This window comes from Micropterus dolomieu, linkage group LG18 (genome assembly GCF_021292245.1).
Source record: "Micropterus dolomieu isolate WLL.071019.BEF.003 ecotype Adirondacks linkage group LG18, ASM2129224v1, whole genome shotgun sequence".
In the NCBI taxonomy this organism is placed as follows: domain Eukaryota; kingdom Metazoa; phylum Chordata; class Actinopteri; order Centrarchiformes; family Centrarchidae; genus Micropterus; species Micropterus dolomieu.
Window position 1 is genome coordinate 11118346 of NC_060167.1, and position 26525 is coordinate 11144870.

At 41.0% G+C, this 26525-nt stretch overlaps 1 protein-coding gene across 3 annotated transcripts in view; it reads right to left on the reverse strand.

Annotated features, from left to right (window-relative positions):
* LOC123956675 (membrane-associated guanylate kinase, WW and PDZ domain-containing protein 3) overlaps positions 1-26525 on the reverse strand; it is a 123321-nt gene that overhangs the window by 26167 nt on the left and 70629 nt on the right. For all 3 annotated transcript variants that reach the window (XM_046029036.1, XM_046029035.1, XM_046029038.1), the window contains exons 2-4: positions 17681-17797; positions 7339-7458; positions 1965-2171 (exon numbers count right to left, since the gene is read on the reverse strand). In XM_046029036.1, the coding sequence (XP_045884992.1) occupies positions 1965-2171; positions 7339-7458; positions 17681-17797 (444 nt within the window). The remainder of the gene's footprint in view (positions 1-1964; positions 2172-7338; positions 7459-17680; positions 17798-26525) is intronic.

The window sequence follows — 26525 nt, forward strand, 5'->3', positions numbered from 1 at the left end:
TGGATTTCTGTGAATCCTGTGTACAGCTGAGCAAGCAGTGTTCGAGCCGTGACTGTCAAAACAATGTTTCATTCGGATGAAAAAAAAAACAAAAAAAACACAACACATTTTCAGCTTGGACTTGCCTCATTGTTAACCTCGATTCTCTGAAAACCCAGGAATGGGTCACAGTATGTCTATTTATGTTGCAGGACTGTTTCTCCTTGTGGGCATTAAGAACAGATTTGATCCTTAAGAGAGCTGAGGAGTTGTCCTGATTGATCACATACACAGTGTCCTGCTCTCTGAATGAGACTTCCTCAAGGTGACCTGTAGTATAGAACATCAGAAGGTAACAGTAACAACATTGCCAGAGGAAGATTCATCCACAGTGTAGCCTGAACATTTGAATATGTCTGTTAATACTGTCACTTTGCAGACAGCACGTCAGCCATGTTTAGTCACTAAATGCGGCTTAGTAGCAAATCAGTATTAAATGGTTTGTTCACCCAAATCACCCAAAAACAAATTGTCTCCCTTTTGTGGTATTTAGGCATGCAGGTATTTTTGTTTTCTCAGGTTTTGAGATATAACTGTTGACAGAGAGGTGTGTGGATTATCCACAGAAGAGCTGCCTCTAACATTTGTTTTCATCATTGTTTAATCTGTAATTATTTTCTCAATTAATCAATTAGTCAGTCATAAAAAAAAGTTTAAAAAATGTTCATCACAAGTTCCCAGAGTCCAAGAAGCCATTTACCAATATCTAAAAGTCCAAACCCAAAAGACATTATTATTGTTCTCAATAACAAGAAAAATAAAATGCAAAACTCCTCACTGTTAAGAAGCTGGAACCATCAAATGACTACTTGAGAAATGAAGTGATTAACTGATTATCAAAATTGTTGCCAATTAATTTTTCAACTCTAATCCAGAAAAAGGGAGTCACTGTTTCTGTTGCATTTTTGTTATTTTTCAAAGCTGTGACCAAGAGGACTTTATTGGACCACTTGGTTCCCAGTGACCAAAATCTGACCAGGGACCCACACCAGGCTGGGTTCAAATTATTTTCAATCTACTTGGGTTAGAGATGGTACTACCCCAATGTCGCAGGTCTGTATGTCAATATGTCTAAAATAGGAGTGGGTTCAATATCCAAATGGCTCTATTTAGGTCTGTTTAGGTCAACTGAATTTGGATTGGATTGGAATTATCCTTGGGATTTGTTCTTAATGTCCTCGGGTTCCTTCTGTGTTTGGAAGACGATTTATACACGGCCGGTTTCTAGTAGGTTTTTCATGGTTTTGTTTCAGATCAGGTCCAAAATTTTTTTAACCTCTCTACTGCCAACACAAACAAAATTCTACACTCCTCCTTTGTTTTGTGGTGGTGAATTCTCATAAATGAATGTTTAAGAACCTGGACCAACAAAACCAAAAGTATCTGCATTGCTAGATATAAGTTGTAAGGTTTAGTAATATGTTTTGTAATTTTGGTGAACAGTTCTTGCAGGTCAAATCATTTTAGTCTCATGTTAGTTCTTAAACACAATAGTATATTAAGCTGCATTTTAAAGAGTTTGCAACAATAATTTTCATGTGTAACAAATCTTCTTCACCTGGCACCAAATTAGGAAAAAAAGCCATTTGATGTAGGGTTTGCAAAATACTCCAGCCGTGATTGATATATGAATGAGAAGCAGAAGGGATGAGAGCTTAAAAAATATGATCAATCTGCTCAGGAGGATGTAGTCAAAAGCCCTTTTATGTGACGGATTGAGATGTGCATTGTGCTGTAGTGTCCCTAAACACCCATTGGGCCCATCAAATGGTTGCAATCTGCAACAAGCCAAAGTCTTTATGTCTTTCAAGAGAAACAGACAGTGACATTGACCTAATGTGACAATTCCACAACCAAAGGACAAACAGAGTATAGCGAAATTTCCTTTATTTAAAATGACATTCTGTGCTTTGACATCTACTGACCAGGCAGTCCATTGACCAGCGGTGGCCTCTCATCATCATCTTCCTCCTCGGGGACCGCGCTGTCCTTCCTGTCCATCTTACTGACTGAGGTGGTGCGTTTCCTGGGGACCTCGCCACCATAGTCTTCATCAAACAGCACCTGATCCACCAGGTCAGGCTGCACCAAGTTGGGCTCTGCCGGAGGCTTTGGTGTCCCATAGTAGTTACCTTACAGAAGGAAGGATGAGAAAAACAGAGAAAGGAAGAGAAGAATGAGGAGAGGAAAGTGATTTACTCAAATGGCTAAGTAGTGTGCCATTAAGTGTGTATGTTACCTGAGGAAAGAAGACACAGTCAGAGAGATCATCCACCATGTCTAACATGACTCTAATTCACCTAATTTAAATCAGAAATTAAATCTCTAAAAGTCACAGACCAGCACTCAAGGTTGACTATTTACAAGTTTCAGAGGTCTGCTTCCTCTGCATAATTTTCAAGTCTCTTAACCCCCTGCTTTGTTTTCCCTCAATAACTGCACCATAGGGCTGTCATGACTCATGTAACATTAAAATCATTTCACTTGGAATTTGCCAGCAACTAATTACACTGATCATTGAATACAGCAATTATCTATCTCTCAGCTTGCTTTTTTTCCCCTAATGAAGAAAAACCTTGTGTTACGGATTATAAATATTCAGTGGGATAACAGTGCTCCATAAAGAGAGAGGATAGGGTGCAAAACTTTGTTAAATTATTTGCTCATTTAGCTCATGGGGTGATCCATCTATGTATGGCTGGTAAGCAATACGTAGAACTCAATTTAAACGTAGAATAAGTAATTATTCAACCTTCATTAGGATTATAAATAATGTGCATACTAATTTATATCTCTTCCATTTATTATGATTATTTGTATGCTAAATGCTGTTCTGTCAGATGTGTTTATGCAATAATATCAAATACATGTTTTAGCATTCCATTTGTAAGGTCAAATATTTACTCTGTTCTTACAATAACCGATCATCAGATTGAGTCTACGCAGCTAAATCATGATTTGTAATTAGATTAATTAAAGAATAGGATGAGATACCGCTGGGAAATAGGGATTTTCAGCTATTTAATTAGTCTCCATAAAAGTGATCTTATTTTCATTTGGACCCAGCTGCATATGGGACCATCGTATTATGAACCTTTGATGTACGTAAGCGTGAACATTCAGACATCACAAATGCTGTACTGTAAGAGCAGCATTTATCAAGTCCAGATCTTTTTATAGCTTGGGACAAAGGGGGGAAGCTGACAACGATGTGAATGCCAGGAAGAACAGAGGGCTCTGAGGAACATCACAGTCATTCCAGCAGCTTTACAGCATGATACAGTAACACCACAACAGCATTTCTGATAAGTGAGCCCATCTCGAGCACGGCCTCACCTCCCCAGGCGTACCAACTACAATACACAGCAAACTAGGTTAATGCAGTTATGCTCATCTTCCTCAAAGCAGCGGAAAGGTTGAGGAGGAGAAGGAGGCTGGATGAAAGCCTCTCCCCCCTTGTTGCACGACCCTGTGCTTACTAAGCGACACTCATCCGCATTTGTCAAAGATGGCTTCATTAACAGGGGTGGCACAACGATAGCAAAGAGAGATTGGGTCTGCTGGCTAATCCCCTCCTGTCTCCTGTCACACGCTGACATTCATCAGCCAGACGCTACCCCTGTGATTAATTACTTACAAACATGTCTCTTGGCCCCTGATAAATGTGTGTTGCAGATATAGAGGTGTGTGAAAGCAATGCGTCAGTGAAGATTTGTGGCACCATTTGCCACTATAAATGGAGGAAAGCCTCATAAGCTGATGAGCAGGGGAGCTTGTCCAACGTTACTTGTGATCATCGTGTCACAGGGTTGATGAGCCAGGAAGACTGAGTCTCCTCTTTCAAAGTGCGTGCAAGCAATTTCATGGTGGTGGAATCAGCTACCGGTAATGAAAAGACTCTTGTTTTCAAGGGCACTATCCATACTCTATGCAAGGTCAATAGCACACTTTAATGTTTCCAAGATCATGGACAGACCGTTACACTGTCACTGAGCCACACAACCACCCACCCAGTATACCACACATTGCTACTAATGCATGAATTCTGCACTCCCATTCATGTCCAATTTCATCTCCAGATTTGTATTCCTTCCTTGTAAAAATTTGACTCATAATCAAAATGGGATCCCAAAACAAAAGATTTAAAGTAGATCTTGATTTGGCAGGATGTTGGGTTTCCTGGTAGCAGATGTCATTTGTCAGAAAAAAAAAAACTCCCAGAGAGTGACCCAACCTGAATCTCAGAGGTGCTGAGACTGAAGAGGGACCAGGCCCAGTAAGACTTGCTCTCAGCGCCTGGCGCAGATGGTTGATGCACCTGCTTGGCAGGCATCCTGGGATCCTCCGGAGCAATTTGGAGCAGCCAGCATGTACCCTACCAACCCAAAGAAACTTACCCTGGCTGGCTAGTATGCATGTGTGTTGTGTTCTGGCCTCAGATCACCCTTTTTCTTGAGAGGAGGTGGGGTGGTCTTGGATGGCAGTGACACAGTGATAAAAGAGTCAAGGAGAGTGTTTAAGTCGAAATGATGTGTACAATGCATTAAATGACTCCCATGAATTATTCTCTAGGTAGAGGAAAAACCCTTAAACATTAACCATTAACATAATGAACATTCAGGCAAGTCATTTGGGACTATTAGTGAGACCATTATGATTAGGTAAGAATCCCATTAGCTCAGTACCTTGAGCACACCTCACTTACTGTACGCTTACAAACTGAAGGTAATTCATCAGTACTTCACAGAAGTAATACAACCCATGTGACATATACAAGAGGACACCTGACCTCTGGTTTATTTTCCTCTTTTCAAAGAAAAAATAGGCACTTCAAGCACAACTAAATGGAGAAAATCTCATTCCTCGATGCGATTACTTCTAGCTCCTCTTTGAGTTCACTGTGCTGCTGAGAGATCAACACTCTCTGCCACAGTAGCCATGCAGCGCTTGTGCTGACAGGGTTTTAGAGGAAGAGAAGAGGAAGGGGGGCAGCCACTATCAGAGCATTCAGTTCTCTCTGAGGGATAGTATACTGAAACCTTCCAACTTTTGAGAAGCTAATCCACACATCGCCAAGGCAGTCCTGCTTTCACTGTAAATGGGGTTTCCATTGGGAGCTGAGGAGCTCAGTATGTCTCTATATCAACTCTCTCTCTCTCTCTCTATTATTTGCTCTTCCTCAGTTTGCTCTCCAGTTCTCCCTCTCTCTGCCCGGTCAACCTCTCTATAAAAACGTGTAAATCCTGCCCGGCTTCAGCTCACAGATGAAGGACAGCTCCTAAAACCTGATCTTCGAGTTCTGAGATGATCTATACCCAACACAAGGAGGGACAGGATATCTTCTATGTGCACGGATATGCAAGTGTGTGCTCATACAGTGTGTGTATGTACCTGCATCTGTGTGTAAGTGTCTACTGCCATTCCTGCCACCATATTGACACCTTATCACAAGGATCAGAGACTGTTGGAAGAACCTGCCTCAACAAGCCCATTGCAAGTTAGAATATGCACTTCATCATCTGTAAATGCACGCAAACACAAACTTGTACAAATACACAGAAGCAGAAAGACACTTGTGCACACACAGAGGAAGCTACTCTAAGACCTTAATGCACTTTCTCTCTGGATGAGGATTTGACTTTATCTTTTAATTCTCCATCATATAGAAAGCACGAGACGCAGCTGAATAGGAATAAGAGACTGATGCAAAGAAGGTCAATTCACGCGACCAGTGGTTGCCCCTCAAGCATTTAGAAAAATCCTCTCCTATTTCACAGCAGCCTGGATTTGCAGTAAGAAAGAATGAGCTTAAAGAGAGCGGGAAGATTATCATGTTATTGCCATAATCATTGTGCAATGTGAGAGAAATCCTCCGTTCCAATCCCTTGACGACACAAATACGCTGCGACCGTCTGACTTTCCAAGACCTCTCAATGCAGGGCAAGTGCTTATGCTCCTTTGTAGTATAAGGTGTTAGAAATGGTAAATACTTGGCAGTTCAGCTGTTTCGCCAAGCTGAAATATCCCTTGTTGTGTAAACTTCTTACTAGAAAAAACATGACCATGCTTGTCTACTTGTTGTAAAATATCAGTCACCACTGACATGTTTACTGCAGTCAGGTGCTGTTAAATGAACTGCAGTTTTTTTAAGAGTGAAGAGAGTAAAGAGGAGGAGTACTTTAAATAGCTCTAAAAGTAACATTTTTGGATGCCTGTGATGAGCCACATTTTTGGATGCCTGTGATGAGCCAAAGCTTACTGGTTGTGTCTGTGAGAGGAGAGAGGGAAGAAAAGGAGGAGGCCGGTTTATCACATGCATAAAGCATGACTTGAGAGTAAAGACACAAGTGGGACCTCCTGATGTGTGACTGTGCAGCCAGCCGGCAGGATTAGCAGGTTGACTGGTTTACATAAGGTCACCATCAGGTGCTACAGCTACTTGCATGCTCACACTCTATTGTGTGAACATCTACTGTATAGAAAGACATGCTGGCACAAACACACAAACACACAACACACAGACACATAAAAACATCAACTACATACAAGCATACACGCAAAAATAAAGATTTTTACGTGTAAATGTGCATGTGAATTCACACATAGGGTGGGCTCTCATAAATTGTAAAAAGTCAGAGCCTGAAATGTCTGTGTGTATAAGCTCACTGTTGCTAATGATTTAATAAAACAAAACATATAAGAAAATTAGATATAAAGTCAAAGTGTAGAGCCGGTTCCTTCCTTTCTTATGCATGTATGTAGCTCGTAGCACCTTAACCTTTGCAATACCGAACCACAATGGTGGCTACGTACTGTACTTCACTGTTTAGCCCACTAACTACACCTGCATACCACAGCTTTCCTCATCTGCTGGTTAATTGTGGTTCTAAAAAACTGGCTGGTGAAGCATTTACTCTTGGTAAATATACACTTTATTTGAATCCCTGCTGATAAAAAAATTACACCCATGTGCTGATTTCTACAGTATTTCCATTTCTGTTTAAATATAAAGCACTACTACGCAGTGTGGGGAAAACTGAACATTGGAGTTCATCTGAAGGGCTGCGAGTATCGCTGCTAATCTGTCACTTCCAACAAGTCTTTAATCATGTTTCACTGATCAATACATTTTGTCACGCTTGTCACATTTCACTAAGGCAGGCTGTAAGTCATAATGACTGTGAATATCGAGCTAACACTCACTCCATTATAGAGAGCTGTCAGTGTGAATCGTGTACATAAATGCATGCAACCACACACGCAGGTTTCTCATATTTTTAACACTATGTTAATACCTACCATCATAGGTCCCACTCTCCAGCAGAAGTCCACTCTCCTCCAGGATCCGGAAGTCTCCAACACTGATAAAGTTGTAGTCCACTCCTGGCACCTCCCCCTCCCGTGGAAGCCGTGTAGTGCCTTGAAAAACAAAAAGAAAAGAAACGAAAAAGAAAGAAAGTTGCATAAACATGTTTAAGATAAGAGACACAAGTACAGACGTGCAGATATGACAGGAGTGTAGAATATGTTGCTGTTGGAGATAACCTTTGAGAGAGGTTGATGAAATTGCATCATGCAATGCTTTTGAAAGCATTTTTCAGCTCCCAGGTTCTAAACAGAATTCATCTTCAACTGAAAATCAAACACAAGGTTTTCACACAACTAGAGCAAAATATAACCATTCAGCTCCAGTTCTTTATCAAACACATTCTTCCTGTCTTCCAATGCAGCAACAAGATGTTATACATAATGAGTGTGGCCGATCAACTGACTTTCCTTATTCATGATTCATAAGATACAGAGGATCCAGTTTGTGACAGTTTTTTTATGATTTATTGCCGTAAAGGACTGCAGCACATTTTTCAAAAGGGTAGATATCTCATTTCAGAACGAAAACCCCAAAAGACCTTGGTGCCATCCTGTGAAAGATGGATAATTGATGAAGGACTGTGGAGCACTAGGGGCATAATTCATTTAATCCTCTATGAGTAACTGCAGCTTCTGCTAGCAAGTTATTATTGGAGGCATCTTGATGTATGCACTGGCTACAAGTGAAATGAAGAAAACAGCTGAGTAAATCAGGGATATGAAATACGATGGAAGCAATGGGTTATGTAACCTCTTGGTATGGTCTAAATTCACCCACAGAGGGCAGCCTCAATGCAAAAGACAAGAGGCCATTCTGAGTGCAGATTTTGCTCCTGTGGTGAAGCAACAGTCCTTTTCATCCTTCCAGGATGAAAATCCACAAGGCACAATGGACACCAAATAATTACATTAGCATGAGGATTACGTACATCATATTCCATGAATAATTAAATAGGACTGTGCCACGATTACACTCAAGGCTAATTAGGTGGCGTGTCACCAAACTTGTAAACTCGTTGGAAATAACCTCAGCTAATCGGAAGGCAGAACAAGAGTTATTTATTGCATGGGACCCTGAAAAAAGCAGACAGCATGAACCAATAATCAATGTTACATTCCATGGCAATATCTGGCACCCAAATTTACTGTCACACATTGAGCAGATTCCTCCTTTTCAGTGTTGTGGGGAGGACAGTGGGGTGAGGGTAGAAGGAAGTCTAAGGCTGTATTTGAAACCGCCTACTATACTAGTAGTACGTACTGATTAGGCCTAAATGTAGTATGCAGTATGCAAACAAAAGCAAAATCTGCAGTATGCCAAAAATACCCAGTTGGCGTACCGATTCTGAAAAAATCTCCAGTATGCATCAGACCAGTCTACCTCGCGTACGGTGACCCATAATGCAAAGCGCTAGAACCGTAACAACAACCGGTCTTTTCTTTAGAGGAAAACAACAGAACTTGTTTTACAATTTTCATACGGTATTTCATCACTAAATCCACTTCTAACGAGTTTTGAGGGGAGAAATCTTCTGTGTAGATTTCAAACATCGGTTATTTTATGAAAATTGTTGACTTACTGAAAATGTGCTCGAACGTTTTCGGAGTTGAGAAGCTCCGCAAATGCGGCGGGGGAAACTAACGAGCCGACAAGTCAGCTCATAGAGCCCTCTGGTCCTCACGTCAGCTCACGGCAGAGATGCTCACAAGTCTTTGAGCGAGAATCCAAGTCAAGTCTTAAGTCTCTGAGCGAGAGTCCAAGTCAAGTCTCAAGTCTCTGAGCGAGAGTCCAAGTCAAGTCTCAAGTCTCTGAGCGAGAGTCCAAGTCAAGTCTCTGAGCTAGAGTCCAAGTCAAGTCTTTGAGCGAGAGTCCAAGTCAAGTCTTAAGTCTCTGAGCGAGAGTCCAAGTCAAGTCTCAAGTCTCTGAGCGAGAGTCCAAGTCAAGTCTCAAGTCTCTGAGCGAGAGTCCAAGTCAAGTCTCTGAGCTAGAGTCCAAGTCAAGTCTTTGAGCGAGAGTCCAAGTCAAGTCTTAAGTCTCTGAGCGAGAGTCCAAGTCAAGTCTCAAGTCTCTGAGCGAGAGTCCAAGTCAAGTCTCAAGTCTCTGAGCGAGAGTCCAAGTCAAGTCTCTGAGCTAGAGTCCAAGTCAAGTCTTTGAGCGAGAGTCCAAGTCAAGTCTTAAGTCTCTGAGCGAGAGTCCAAGTCAAGTCTCAAGTCTCTGAGCGAGAGTCCAAGTCAAGTCTCAAGTCTCTGAGCGAGAGTCCAAGTCAAGTCTCTGAGCTAGAGTCCAAGTCAAGTCTTTGAGCGAGAGTCCAAGTCAAGTCTTAAGTCTCTGAGCGAGAGTCCAAGTCAAGTCTCAAGTCTCTGAGCGAGAGTCCAAGTCAAGTCTCAAGTCTCTGAGCGAGAGTCCAAGTCAAGTCTCTGAGCTAGAGTCCAAGTCAAGTCTTTGAGCGAGAGTCCAAGTCAAGTCTTAAGTCTCTGAGCGAGAGTCCAAGTCAAGTCTCAAGTCTCTGAGCGAGAGTCCAAGTCAAGTCTCAAGTCTCTGAGCGAGAGTCCAAGTCAAGTCTCTGAGCGAGAGTCCAAGTCAAGTCTTTGAGCTAGAGTCCAAGTCAAGTCTCTGAGCTAGAGTCCAAGTCAAGTCTTTGAGCTAGACTCCAAGTCAAGTCTCTAAGCTAGAGTCCAAGTCAAGTCTCAAGTCTCTGAGCAAGAGTCCAAGTCAAGTCTCAAGTCTCTCGTGGTTATTACGAATGTTGTATCACCTGCTGCGTTCAATCCAGGTTGCTAATAAAACTTCATAGCTATAAGGAATACTGTTAACCTGTTTTGCATTTACAGAGCACAACCATGTAATGTGCAATGCAATTATTGACAGCAAGGTCACAGTTTTATTGACTTACAGTACTGTAAGTCAATAAAACTGTGACGTTGCATCATCAACAATAAATCTGTTTTTAACTTACAGAGCACAACCATGTAGCCTAATGTACAATGAGTCTACAATTAATGACAGCTTATAAACTACTCTAAGTCAACAAACCCTGTTGAGTTTCAAACCCAGTGTAAAGTTAACTAAATAATACTGTAAAGTTACATGGTCAACAATAAAGCTGTAACATGTTTTTAACTTACAGAGCACAACCATGTGATGTGGTCATCTTTTCATAACGAACGACAGTCAGAATAAGCTCGTAGCTGAAGCAAGAAGCAAGCTAACGTTAGATGGCCAATGCTAAACATTTTCACTCAACACATATTTGCGTTCAGCGCTTCTTTGTTTGGGTCTTGTTGTATGAAGTTTTAAAGCCAAAGTTTAAGATAAATGGCTCAGCAGCTGCCGGTGTTTGTTGTCCTCTCTCACGTGCGGCCGCGCGCAGCAGATGTTACATTTGCAGGTTATAGGTAACGGAGGGAGGGAGTACAGACAGACAGGTGTCCTAAAAATAAACATTGTTCACGAGTCCCGCGCCTCGAGTCCGAGTTGAGTCTGAAGTCTTTTGAGGACGAATCTCAAGTCGAGTCCCCATCTCTGGCTCAAGGAGCTCACAGCCACACAGACCGCTGCAGCCAACGCAGCAGACGAGTCCAGCAACAATGTGAGAATAAAGACCCGCAGCTGTGAGACAGTTTAAATGTTCATACCGCTGTTATTCTGTCTTTACATTCTGAGTAATGTTGTTAGTTTTTAACTTAAATCAAGAGACATCTGGCTCGTGATGGACAGGCATGTAAAAACTTACAGCACTTTGATAAAAAAAACAAAACAACAATAGTGGTATGAAAGGGGACTCTTGTTGCTTTATTATTATTATTCTAAGTAGACATTACTTTGTTAGTGTAAAGTTACATTTGTGGTTACAGTACTTGATTTTTATTTGCTTTTATTTCATATAATTCTCATTTACAATATACCAAAGCAAACATCTGCTACAGATCGGCTGTAGGCTTGTTCTCCTTACATAAGATTTAAAAAAAAAATTTGTACTACATTGTTCCGATTTTGAAAACCGGAAACTGGCAAAGCCTGGCTTAGCATATTGCAAAATAAATCAAACAACTGTTTCATACTGTATACTACGTACTACATAATGCGGTTGCCAGTAGTATGTAGTAGGCTGTTCCGAATACAGCCTAAGAAACACCTGGGCAGGCCACTTCATTGCAATGCTATATTGGTGGAAATTTCAGCACACTGAGAAGCCTCGCAGCAGCGCAGGGAGGGGTTGCAAACAGAGAGAAGATACAAACTCCACACCGAAAAGACTATCAATTGAAGCAAGGAATGACTTGCTGTGAGATGAGTCAGGAGCAAACTATGTATCAGGACCAAATCTGAACTCTTTCACACATTAAAGCAATTTGACCCTGTGTATAACAGCAACATTACCCAGTGGCAGCAAGAAAGAGAAGCTGGGTTTTGTTTTAATTACTGAATAAGGACATTTGCTTATCTGTTCGATACGCTGCATTGAAACAACCTTAAATGGATCTACTTGGTACAGCTTTGATGGGATCTCATAGAATTATGTTGTTGCATCTTCTTGGTAGATTTCTTGACATTGTGCCAATTACCAGTGAACCCGCTTTGAGCAGAATGTGGTGGCCCAATGGCCTATTAAGTAACTTTATGTTGCCATTGTCTTTGTTTTTCCACTCTCATATTTTCTCACTTAATTGGACTGTGACAGCCTCTCTGCACCCAAGCAGAGGAGTAAAAGCATAGTTTGAAAAAGAAAGAAAGAGCCAAAAGAGAAGCTTCCTTCCACAGTGTGCCTTGATACTACTGTTTGTGTTACCAAAAGCAGTTGACATTGCACTGTGTGTGAAAATGCACGCCTCTGCTGCTTCTCATTACCAACTTGTCCGCCTGCTGTCGCTGACTTTGGTCACTCAAAAGTGTCCACTGTAGCCCAATTACTTGAGCCATAGTTATGTACCTGCCAAATCTCCCCCTGAGCCATCATCTGGATGTCAAATGTATACCATAAGCTTCCGATTGTGGATCATTTGTCCACAATATAATGAGGGCCCTCTTAGCTTTGAGGATACATCTGAATGAAAGCAGCAAATCTTAGAGTAGAGTAGAACTTGGTAACATCCTGTCGTACTTTCCTTTTCAATATGGGCTATGGGCATACGGGACACTTTGGATATTGCTTCAAATAAACTGTTGGAGGCTGGTCTTTCATACAAAATGCTCAGTGTATGTTGACAAAAGTGCAGTCGATACACTGCAGTTAATTAAAGCAGAGAAGAGAGGAGTGTGGATGTAGAGAAGCTTTTTCCAAAAAAACAAAGATATTCTGTCAGAATACAAAGTTATACACTGTGTTGTTTAATACAGCAGGTAATGTATTTGGATTGTACTGTGCTGGGAAAGAAAAGCATGTACCAGTATTAGGAATATTTCGACATCTTGGGAATTATACTTAATCGCTTTCTTGCCGAGAGATAGATCACAGACTCGATACCACGCTCATGTCTGAACAGTAAATATGTAGCTTAGCTTAGCTTAGCATAAAGACTGGAAACAGGAGCCCTGTATAAACCAAACCTTTTTTTAACTTCATTTTTAGATTAAATGAATGAGATATGATGTGGTAATTAGTACTATTACTAGTCGGACGTTGTTACCATTGGACAGAGCCTGTTTCCCAGTTCCCAATTTCTAATGCTAAGCTAAGCTAACCGGCTGCTGGCTGTAGCTTTTTAATTACTGGACAAACATAAGAGTGGCATCAATCCTCTCATCTAACTCTTGGCAAGAAATCAAATAAACATATTTCACAAAATGTCAAACTATTTATTTCATTTCATTGCAATGCACAGTAGTTAAAGCCAAGTGTTTATTTGTGTCTGTGTGTGTCTGTCTATCCTGGACTGAATCAAATTGTCACTTTGGTCTTGCAAGGTCTCATGCCTGTGCACTGCTGAGACCTATTTTTTAAACTGTCTGGATTTAGAGGATGTCACGATGGGAACATCAGAGGTAGTCAGTCAGAAATGGCAGGCCATAAATTTAACATGGTGATTTTGTGCATAGTTTTATGTTGGTACTTCAAAAAGAAGATGGCTTAGGGCTTTGCTGTTGAAATGGCAAAGAAGAAAGAGGGAATGAGTGAGGAAAGAGGATCATTACAAAGCCAAAGTCTTTTCCTTCTGTGGGGTGCGTTCGCTTTTAAGGCACTGAGACAAACTTTGTCATATAGCTTACTGTGCTGTTGTCATGTTGTGAAATAGAGTATAGCTATTAACATTTAACAACAAACACAAACAGTCTTTTGTATCAACATTCTACCATTATTCTTTTATTTAGGAGGTTGGGGAGAAAAAAGAATCCACTGCTAAAATGGTTGCTACTGAGAAAGCAGAAAGGTCACAGAGTACAGCCGTATGTGTCCATGACGAGCACCAATTCATCACATTGTGCACACATGCATTTCTGTGCATGTTAACCTACGCCATGCACAGAAGTGTGTGTGTGTGTGTGTGTGTGTGTGTGTGTGTGTGTGTGTGTGTGTGTGTGTGTGTGTGTGTGTGTGTGTGTGTGTGCGTGTGCGTGTGTGTGTGCGTGTGCGTGTGCGTGCGTGTGCGTGCGTGTGCGTGTGAGAGAGAGAGTTAGAATGAGGGTTTTGTGTGAGATCAAACTCTCTCTGCCCATCTCTGATATCAGCGGGGAATCAAGGGACTACGTGTGACCCTGAGCTCTCTGTCCTCTTAGAAAAAATCCTCCTCCTTTTGTCCTCTCTTGAGAGCCTCCTCCAGCATTTCGTAAGAGTCCAGATGAAATGAAGCCCGTCCCAAGACCCAGTGAAGGAGACTCAGGGATTTACCACACACGGATAGCAAGGACTTTGCGGTCTTTCTCTCTGCTCCTCACCCTAGTCCTCCATTATAGACCCTACACACTGCCTGTATTTCTTCTTTCTTTTTAACTTGAACATTCCTGTTTCTTGTTTAGAAACTAATACTTTCATTATGGCCCCAATGTGCTGCGGTTCAGCAGAATTGACCCTGTGGTGGTAGGACACACAAACAGGACAGCACAGATCAGCTGCAGTTGTATAAGAGTACATCAGTGTGGCTGGTAGTTAAGTAAAGTGGACCACTGGCACAGTGACTCAAACTGCCTCTGCTAATCCTCTTGCTGTCTGTGTGATTGTCACACACGTTTTGGGTAAAAATCCACCCTCAGATATGCTTATTTATCATAAAATTGTGGCATTCCAAATTGTTTTGTATTGCAATTTGTAATTTTGTGTCATACCACTACACCCTTAAACTGCCTTGTGTATTTCTAACCCAAGTATTGAGTTCTGACAATGAGAAAATAACTTCTCAAGTGCCCAAAAAAATTAGGAATCAAGCATGTACAGCACGTTTAGAGGGTTAGGCTGCAAGAGCAAAATAACTGCAGTGAGTGAAGGAGCGAGTAGGTTTTGAGAGTTGAGAAAAAGAAGCCGACGAGCCCATTACTCAACAAGCACCTTGCCTTGTGGCTGCATTGTAGTCCACTGTGGTTCAAGCTAGTTTCACCAGTTGTCTGCAGAAGCAAGTGTAATACGGTGCCCACACAATAAATTGCTCAAATAGAGCTGATGTTCAGATTTGAAACTTTGCATTTGGAAAAAAATGTAATATTTTGGAAAAAAATATGTGGATACTTTATGTTAATGTAATTACCGGTAGGGCTCAATGTGGGACCAGCAACTGCTCTGGATCGGGTGAAATCTATATATGGACCTTCTTAATGCACCTGATACTGTTATGTGAATATTTTACATTGCAGCTTGCATTTTTAATTTAAACATTAAAATTTTTGCAAAAAGAAAGAAAAACTTCAGATTTTTATACTTAGAGTTAATTTTGAGTACACTTCAATAGCTAACTAAACTAACTTTATAACCAAATAAGGAGAAAGCTGCAAACAGAAAGGAAGGGCAAGTGTAATTGAAACAGAGAAAGAGAGAAAGTAAAACAGAGAGGGTGAAATATGGGAGACTGAAAGCAAGGCAGTGAATGATGGAGGTGCTGTCAATGTGCAAGTCCTGGTCTCTTGCTCATTAAGACAGTAATTGAAGCCAGGGATTAGAGAGTCAGACTCATGCAGCGAGCCCACTGGCTGCTGCTGATGAATGGTGGACACGGGTCGTAAAACCTCAATGACCGCCACTATTGTACATGGAACATAACAGAAAGCCATCTTCGCAGTGGTGATCGCGGTGTGTGTACAGGTAATTGTGGGTGAGAGAAAGCAGTGCAAGCGGGTATGTGTGTGTGGAGGAAAGAACAGGTGAGGATGTCCTTGAAAGTGAAATCACTGATGGCAAGAGTTTTCTAAAACTCTATAATCATCTTCTGTCCTTCTACTGTAACTGAACTGAGATACTCCAAGTGCAACATAGCTTTGAAAGAAAAATTCAATAACAATTCAGGCTGAACTCTACTGCCCAGGAGCAAAGCTCAGAACGTGACTGACAGGTATATGAAAGAAAGAGCGAGAGTGAGTAAATGAAGGGATGAGACATTGAAAACAAAAACAGACAAAGAAGGGAAGAAGTGGTGTGGGGTCTGTAAAAAACAAACAAAACAAACAAAAAAATGCAATATACATGAAAGGTAAGCAGCTTACTTCCTGAAAAAAGGTCACCTCTGAACAAGACAGAGCAACTTCCAGCCCTTGGTAGGGGGTAGAAAGCAGAGATGCTGCTTGTTTGTGACAGTGCTGTGCCTTAGAGTCTGTCATTGCCTCCAGGGCAGTCGCTCTGCATGTGACTAAAACCTTGACTACACTCAATTATGGCGCTTCTCTGAGCAGAGTCAGTCTTCCACAGGACGTGGTAAATATTTAGGCCAAACTATCCGTGTGAACATCACAGTTTCAGAATTGCAGATACTGCGTCATAGTCACGTCTCCTGTTGATGCAACTTCACTTCCACACTGCTTTACAAATGCAGTGCAATCTCTTTCAACATCAAGCAGCATCACTTTTGGAGGGGTTAGTTGTTCAGCCCCGTATTATAAATGAAAAAGAAATGACCTAGCCTTTTTAAGTTGATAATCATCTTTGTGTATGAATGGAAATTCAGAGTGTAAATTATGGTAGCAGCAAAAAAAAAAAAAAGTCCTTTCGAGAAAATAAATCTGCATTTCTAAATTTGGAGGCATTTGCACCATTGTGACAAATAACCTTCTTTTTTGCAACCCACACAAAACTTAATCAGGATATTAATTTACACCTTTACTGTACTAACAGCCTTGTCACTCTCATTTTAGTAATTTTCATGCTTTCAATTAAAAGATTACAATATTCAAGCTTATAAATCCCTTTGCATAATCAAAAAAAAAAAAAAAACGAGAAAGGAAATACAAGGACGTCAAGCTAAAAATGCGAGGGGGTTTCTGAGCTCCTGGAAAGTGACATTTTACAGATACAAGGTTTTTGTCTGCATGGCAAAAGGAAACTGTACATTGCATATCCACATAAACAATAATGGCAGTCTTACTGGTGACATCATAAAACACTTCCATTCTTTGAAGTGATAAAGGGTGCTATTTATGGAGCAATCCTACAGACTATTGGATCAACAGCAATATTAATATTCCATTTAAAATGCAATGCAATCAATGGACATTACCATTAGGTATGATTTATCATTACATACACATACAGCTGCTGTTCTTTGCAGTGGTTCTTGGCAGTCCACAACACCAACCTTTTTATTTACCACTCCATTACTGATTTCAGCAAAGAATAATAGTTGGTGACGGCCCCGCAGAGCAGAATGTCAGTGAGGGAGAGCAGAGCAGCAGAGGGAAAACGCAGGGTTATTTATGGAAAGAATATGACTTTGATCACTGTGATGATACGGTACAGAAGTAAATAAGTGACATGGGGGTTAGAGAGATGTCCTTGGTTGGGTTACTATGGTGACACTGAAGTGTGTGTGTGTGTGTTTTGTAGAGTGTGTGACAGAGCGGTGCGAGACGATGAAAATGTGCAGTAAGTATGCGTGTGATTGTGACAGTGGTGTGTATGTACAATCCGGTATAGCTTTAATAGAAAGGGAATACTTTAACACTGTTTCCAGCGGGTCGGATTTTCAGCTGTGTGACGCATACAGAACATCCTCATCGTTCCCATAAGATGCTTCAGATAAAAGCATATGTGCGCTGAAAGTAGGTCATACTGTACATTCCTGGATTGCTTTGTACTTGCAGGTGTTTTTTAGTGTAGTGAATAAGAATTGTGTATACAGTCCTGTATGGTATACTTACAGGGGATGGTGCGTAGGTAGAGGTTGTCACGTATGATTTGTTGGAGCTTGTGGTCCAGCGAGCCCTTCTGAAACTGCAGACTGAGGTAGTGGCGCAGGTCCGTGTTCAATACTTTACCTACAACAACAGGCAGAGGGTCAATAAAACTTAGTGGTGTAACTCTCTGAAGGATTTATGTCTAAAAGGAAATCTATCCAAGTAACATGTGCCCCCACAAAGTGATCAATACCACAGAACAAGATCAACAGTTTTTCTACTTGACAAAATGGTTACCCTTTTTATAACATTAACGTTTCATTTTCTGGTATTTTCACAGATATTGAGTGCTTAAATCTAGGGCAACATTGAAATAACTAGCAAGAGACAGCTAGATTTTAAAAAGTATCAACCAAAAAATCCCACCCGCTCCCTTCAGGCATCATTCCAAAGCCACCCCAAAACACATTTTCAGTGTGCGCGCAGATAGATGGGTACACAGGCAGGTAGGCTTATTACAAGCCTGCGAGAGCCACGGATACTAGATTTTCTTTCATTTGTGTGTCAGAGCATTTGTTTTATTGATTGCTCTCAGGACGTAAAGAAAATGTCAAAAAATATACCCAAAAATGCTTCTGAAATACATTACCATGTCCAGCTTTAAATTAATTTCTACATAATCCCAAATAAACATATTCAGTTAAATTCAGTTCACCTTTATTTAAAGGTCCCAAAAATTGTGTATTTTTTCAGACTGTGTGTCACTGTGTTACTCATAAACACCTTCCTGACAAGGTGAGCTCAAATTAATGAAACCTTCTCAAAGCCCTTTGGATGAACTCAAAACTCACACTGGTGAGAATATATATTTTAACAAGGTTTCCACTTCTAGTTGCAGTATTAACCACAGCATTACACATACAGTATAATGCTGGTATGGACAGTATGTATGACCACCTGTTCTTCCGACCTAAGAGCTTAAATCCTTGTTTATTCACCTTTTAATTCCAGTTTGATGAATGGTGGGACACTGTAGCTGAGGGGGAGGATGAAGGTTAAACAGATTTTTAAACTCTGGCCTTTCCTACTGAATCCACTTCAATCATTAAAAGGTAAACTCAGATTTAGGGGGAGGTTACAGAGCAATATTTGGCCTACAAACACTTGAAAATGTGTTGTGGAAAAGGGAGGACAACACTGTACTGGAATGCTTTTCTGATTATTTTGCATACCGAGTGAAGACAGCTTGTTAAAAATACCAAGAACAAACTGGACTGAGCTGAATTTGTTGCCATCACCGCCTTCATTCATCTGAAGCAACAAATCTGAAATCCAAACTAAGTGACAGATGATGGATGCCATGTTCACACTTGACTGCAGTTTCAATAATCTCACACAAGCCTCAAAAACTTTTCACCAGATGCGCAATGCCACAACCTCAAAAGTGAGGCGCCAGAGATTTTCACAAGAAAATCTGAAACGATTTCGCCTTTGCTCTCAACTCCCAGAAGCCTCTGTAAAAACAAAGGAAGTTCATGCAAAGTTTGAGGCAGAGGAAGACTTCACAGTCGTCATACACAAGCAGGGAAAAAAGTTTTTCTCTGAAAGAACATGATGAGGAGTTTGGAAAACAGGAAGAGATCTTCGGTGTCTGCCTGCCCTCAGCTTCAGTGTGAGCCTCATCTCTTGACAGACGGGGGAGAGTAGGCTTTGAAACAGTTTGACTACTGAGAAGTAATCACTTTTCTCCCCCCATTTCACTCGCTATTCTCTCTTTTTCCTCTCTGTTGCACACACAGACCAAACTCTGCTCAGCATGACTCCTCTCTGCATTGCTATGAATACCAATCAGCAGGACTAAAGATGAGATGTTGTTACTGTAGACGTACTGTATGTGCTAATAGAGAGGGGAGATGTACTTGACTACAGAGGAGTGATAGAATAATGATGAGCTCTGGGAATATTTCAGCAAGCTTTCTCAACCCACAAATACTCTTTTCCTGCTCAGCTCGCGACAGAAACCAGCACGGGCCATTATTGTGACACCACAGCGATCCTATTATTTTGGGTTCTAAACTTACTCTCGCTCCAAGTTTTAGAGGCTGTTGTTGACTCACATCAAAATGCCCCTCATATCCACAGGCCTCGCTGCCATCTGACGCCGTTTTAGGAGCAGTCATCCCGACGGGCCTGGCTTTTCAGAATAAAGGTTGCATGTTCTCCGTCTGCCTCTCCAAAGAGGGCTGCGTCACAGCTGGTCTAACAGACAAACAGACTGAGAGTGGGGAACCAAGGCCCAATCTGGCAACTTCATCTCAAAACAGTCCCAGAATATCCTTTTTGTTCAAATTCAGCTTGCACACGAGGGAATTAATAGGAAAACAAGGCCATTACAAACTACATGCGCTCCATATGCTTTGTGAAGGCTAGTGACGTAGCATCCAAAGGAGGATTTAACAAAGTTAGCCTCAGATCAGTAAAATAGCATTGTCTTAAAGCCACGATGTTCCAACTTTTTGGCAATTAAACCCACTATAAATCAGATAAATTGGGATTACTGAAAGCTAAACACCCTATCCGTCAATTGTCCTTTCAGTGGTATTCAGAATGTATTGAGACATCGTGTTTGCTGTCAATATGGAAACAAGAATAATAGTCAATAATAGCAACAGCAACAAAGATGTGCATATTGTAGATAAGACCTAATAAATACATGAGTGAAAGCTCCAATTTTCTTCTTTTTTCTTGACATCTTGCATAGATGCAGATGCTCCAGCCTCGGATATGAGCCATAACAAAGCCACAACAAAGCGAGGCGATAAAGGGTGCGACAAAGAATCAGATATTAACACCTGCCATGCTAGCTGGTAATGTTTTGAAACTATATCCTTTGAATGGCTTGATTACTTTTTTGTAAATATCTTTGAAATTCCTCTCCCTCCTGAAGTGCTAAGATTCTCTTTTTAGCCGTTTTCCTTATCTTCTTTTAGAGCTTGAGTTGGGTCAGGAATCATTGATGTTGAGGGCCTGTAAAGCCCACTGAGAATTGTACATGTGATATTGGGCTTTACAAATAAACTTGACTTGACTAGTTTTTTTTATCTTTTCCTGTTCTCAGGATCTCCCTGAGAAAGGGCCAATCACATCAAATATTACTTTGCATATTGAACCCTTAATTGCAGACTAAAAACTTTGCATTTGTGGTGATGAAACTCCGTCTTTGATGATGAAAGAATGGTAACATCTTCTTACAGTAGTCAAGTGTGCTCAGAAATTCACACACATGCCCCCATGATGCCTCAACAGTCAGCAGTCCTCAGCAGTAGATGTTTGTGGCTGTACGGTAGCACTAGCAGGTGTTAATGTGCGCTCAGCCACACTTTATGTCTGAAAGCAAAAAAGCATGCACGCAGGCACAGATTCACATACACACACTGCTCTGATCTGTTCATTGTGGTACACATACAGTGCTACAGTGTGGTCTTTGTGGCTTTCTGCGTCCTGTCAGAGACTGTTAGTGAGGCTGTCACATCAGAGTTCCCCATTCTCCACCCCACTGATAACACTGCTATTGTAGCAGGCCTCATTTTTCTGTGATGGGGACTCAATGGGCTCTATTGTGCCCAATCAGCCATCTACTCACTTGTAGGTTATTTCTCTGAACTCAGCCAAGATGAACATACTGTAGTAACTGTCTTTTAACAATAGAAAACCGTAAGGAGGGTGGGGTTGGAGGTGGGGGTGTATCTGATCTAATCTCTGTCACGTTTCTTTTTTCAACAATTTCTGCCTTTTTTCATTATTCATTTTATTCCACTATACTCCAATTAATATGATGGCAGGAAATGGTCCCTAATTTATTTCCTGTCAGTTATATCACAAGCTGTATTCTCAGGTTTCCTCCAAATTGGATGAGATTAGAATAATCAAACGGACGGTTCCCTTTAAATCACGCTGTTGCTTTGCACTCAACTCTTCTGTAGATGTTCTGCTCTCCTCTGCTACCTTGTCATTTTTGAACGAAGTGACAGCAGAGGATGTGTCAGAAAAGAACAAGGTCACCCACGGGAATCCTTCAGCACCGTGTTGCCATTTCGCCTAGCATCAGCAGTGCTCCTCCTCTCAAAAACTGGAGGCTCAGAGAAAATATCTGCAGTGACGGAAGCAATGCCTGGCACCCCTAGTGATGCGACAGACTGTTAACATCCTCACTTAGACCAACACCTCACTCAGAAGCCACAGAATTAGAATAACACTCACACACATAACTCTCACACACACACACAAGCACGTCATGCATCAGATCCAAGAGATTTGTTCTGCGAATTGCGAAATCCAACAAATTCACTCCTTCACTTTGTCTGAATTAATATACAAGATCGTAAGACTGAAAACACATCATGTCAAATTTATGATTTATGCGATGACTGTAAGCAATAGAGGGAAAAAGAAATCTACCATTAATTATTAGTGATGTCTGTTTCATCAATAATTTCATTTTTGATGAAATGTTGTGTTGAAATTTGAAATGTGTATTTTTATGGTGGTGCTTCAGCTTCCCCTAAATTTACCTCATCTACTTCTAAATCAGTCAGTTATTTTCTATATTTCCCAACACTGATGAAGTGGTTTAAATTTCCTTTCCTGAATTTCCTATAACAAATTCAAGTTAAAAAGTTTTGAATTTGTTATTTTATCTTATACACATTCAAACCTATTATCTAATTCTGATGTAATCACTAGATAGAAAGATAGAGGGTTTTTTTCCTGATAAGACAAAACAGAAATTAAGCATAAGTCACCAATAAAAACAAGTCTTAGAAGTAGTTCATTTTGAACATTTTGGGAAATGCGTTTTCTGGCCAGAAGTTAAAGAACCTAACTTTAAAGAAGTTAAATGAAAATATTAACATTTGCTTACAGACATGTGTGGTATAACTCTGGTCAAGAAATCAAATAAGCGTATTTCCCTAAATGTATATTCCTTTAAGGAGCATGACTGCATATAGAAAATGTTTGTTTTCTCTTGGTGGGTCTTTTTCTACACACAATGTTAACAATCAAACGCCTAGTTTCTATTATATTCATTCTGAGGCATTGTCCCCGAGGCATGTTGGACGTCCACTGGGAAGTCATTATCTCTGTTGTCTCTGACTGTCACTTAATTAACAGTCCTCTGAATAGGGGATATGGTATCAGGTCTGGAGCTGTTCTCTGACACCTTTCTCAGTGCATTGGGTCATCTCATAGAAAGAGCAAAGGCAGGAATTCAACATATTTTGCCCAAAGCCATTTGGAAAGTCACGGGGGATGCTTGGGAGGTGTATAAAGAAGACTGTACCGCATTTACTAAACCGAACAGACTGAACACCCTCCTCTCCTTTTTTATCTCTAATAAATACACTTGGGACTTCCAGACACACACTGCTGCAGCATACAGTATGCTTTAATCCAAAGACCTTTACTGTGTAACAAATGTACAGTATGCTGTGCAACTAAATATCAACAAGTCCTTCATAATTCATTCATCCACTAGAGGGCTTTGTCATTTACATATAAACATATTTTATCGTCATTTTGGGGCTGATGTTGACATTTTTCTTGAAAGGACAGTCTCTGAATACTGTTCAAACTGACAGAACTTCATTTCAAATTCTAGTAAATATCCGAAAGTCTCCAAAGACACCAAACATCACAACTTGGCTGAAAGGCTGAACAAGGTAGGTGACACATGAGTTGTAACTAAAAATATGAACATTTTACACAACTAAAAGAGAGAAGAACTAAAGACCAACTCAATTCAAGCCAGGGAAGAGAGAAAGACCAGAGTTCATATTGAGCAGCCAGCGAGTGCAGGTGAGAAGAACATCCCTGACGACTCACTCCACCCACCTGGCTTCTGCGGGAAGAGAGGTCATCACAATATTGTCAATTAAAATTACATTATAAGATATATATATATATATATATATATATATATATATATATATATAAAAGCTGATTCATATAACATTTCTAATTTATTTTTAAAAACCCACAAGGACTGAAAACCAATGCATTATGTGAATAATCATCATAAAAATTAAATTTGACCGCTGTAAAGCATTATCCAAAACAACAGGGAAGAAATACTTTTACATGGGTTTTTTCTGCCTCTCTGTATGTTTATGTTTTGGGGTTTTTTTTTTTGCATTCTCCACATTCTGAGATTTTACCCTGAGGTGTCTCTTACACTCTCTCTAATGCTCTGCTTCACCCATACTTGTAGGCAGACAGACAATGCTGTAGCCCCACAATCTTGGCCCCCCTCTCCATCCATCGTGTGGTGTATGACAGGTCACCAACATCCTCTTCATCAGGCTGCAAGACCTCTGGTTTGGCTCTTCTCATCACTCTCCTGGCCTGACAGCCCCGCCCCACCCCTCCTCCCCAAGCCCAACTTTGCAGTTTCCTGTGGTCATTTTATGAGACAAAATTGCCTCAGGACACCTCTGAGCACCAAGTTTATGGCAGGGCCTCCACTCAATTTTTCAGACGGTTTGTACATGAGACCGGGATCAAGGGGCATCTCGCTGACTCTGCTGAGAGAAGCAAAGAGTGTGAGTGGTGTGTCATAAGCCTGTCGTATAATCTCACACCTCACGCAGTAGAGTCAGATGAATTCTTCACTTATGTAACTGGCATGTGGAGTGTTACTACGGCTGGAGGATTCTGCATTAGAGGAGCAGAGCAGCTTGCCTGATGGGCCACTGCGTAGCTGTTTTTGCAGTCTTGTCTGCTTGGCTGGCTGACTGCAGAGCTCTGTAAAGTTAAACAGGCAGCAGTCTCACACACCCATTTTCGCAGCGAGACAGAGGTCTGGCATAAGCGGCTTAAAAGGATGAACTAAAAGGGGGAGAAAAAACAACAAGACAAAATAAAAATCCAGCAAGGTGATTAGTTTTGTGTTTTTGGAGCTGGCATGACTTCAGCAAATTAAAGTATTCCAAGGCAATGTTCAAATACATCTGTCTGTCTTTATGAGAGAGAGACACACACACACACACACACACACACACAAAGGCAGTCGTGCTATTGTGTCGTAATAAAGGCAACAGGCAAAAAATCTTAAATCCCTTTCCACCCACACTGCAAGCCACATGTGTCACACATAGGTCAAGGCCACAGCCCCCCCTCCACTCGACAATAAAGACTACAAATAGTCCCTTGTAGGATCATACCATGACACATCTCCTGCGCACTGATCTCACACGTACACAGAGAGACATCTGCCTCCGCATTAAAGTTAACTAACCATATGCTCTCCTCTGCCTTCAACCCCCTCCCCTCTGTCCATCACCATTCAGGAGATGGAGGGATGACCTTCCTCTTATAAGGTAAAGGCGAGATCAGCCAAACTCAGCAGAACTGCAGGGGTGGGGTGAACTGGAGTGTGTGAATTAACAGCATCAACAGCAGGAGTGCCAGAGCCGCTGTGATAATGTGAGGGGAAAGAAGAAGTCCTGAGAGAGACAGAGGTGGGGGGTGGGGGTTGCCCTGCAGGTGCTGAGTCATGTCATTGCTCTATTTTGCGTTGTTTTTGCATACCTTTACTTCTTGTTTCTCAAAAACCCTTTAATTCTAGTTCTCTCTTTTTGCAGTCTCATACTCCTCTACCATTCCAGCTCTTCTCTATTTCATATTTCTACCTCTACTCTTTCTTTATCGAGTAGTCCATGGCCCATGCCTCTGATATATCATTAATGTGGTCTGTACAGAATGAGACAGCTGGAGAATGAACTCACAGACAAAGACACACAAACACACACACTTTACATCCCATGTGGGTTGCCACTTAGCATCTGGCTCGGACAACATGTCTGCAAAACCTCATAATAAGAAAGCATTTATCCATCTTAGCAAAGTTTGCACCACATTGATTGTTAAATCTAAACTTTGCTCTCCCTCACAGTGTGCTAACAGTTACATGCCTACCTGACATGAATTTATCAACTGGTGTGAAAAAATTAAATTTTAAAACATTTAATTTGTGTAAATTAACAAGATCATGCTAGTGGTTGATGCTAGCATTTAGCTCATAATGCGTTGAGCTAAATGCCATAATCAGCATGCTCTACATGACAATGCTTCTGATGTTTAGTGGATGTCATCTTCACCATCTTAGTATGTTAACATGCTAAAATTTGCTAATTAGCACTAAACACAAAGTTAGGCTGAGGCTGATGGGAATGTCATCAGTTTTGCAGGTATTTGGTCACCAAAGTAATATTACTTATGAAACTGTTGATGTGCGGTGGATGCCACCGATTTCATGGCAGTGCATCCAATAGTTGTCGAGACATTTCCCTCAAAACCACAAATGTCAATCACATGGTGGCGCTAATGGAAAAGTCAGAGGGTCACCAAAGCCAGCATTCCTCCTCTTGGCAACATGAAAATCTGTACAAACTTTCATGGCAATCTATCTGATTGTTGTTAACGTATATCTGGTATTAGCACTGCTAAAAATGCAAGTTAAACTGTCACTGCCACAGGTTGACGACAAGAAAACACACAGGCTTCTCCTGCTATATTGACAGTGTCCTTGAGAGTGAGATAAGCATTTTCTAAATATTTTCTTTGTTTATTGTTCAAATGAATCAGATTCATTCAGCTTTTATGCCAATCGATGTTTTTTCCTCTGGTCACAAGCATCCACACAGCTCAGTTTGGAAAGTAATGGTGTTACTGACATCCATTTCTTATGCTCCCCCCTCTCTCCACACTTACCTGTTTCACATGCAAAACTACATCTCGCACAAATGCATGCAAACACTGTTTCTGCTAGAGAGAAATGAATTCTCAAGTTATATCTAAAAAACATGTGTGA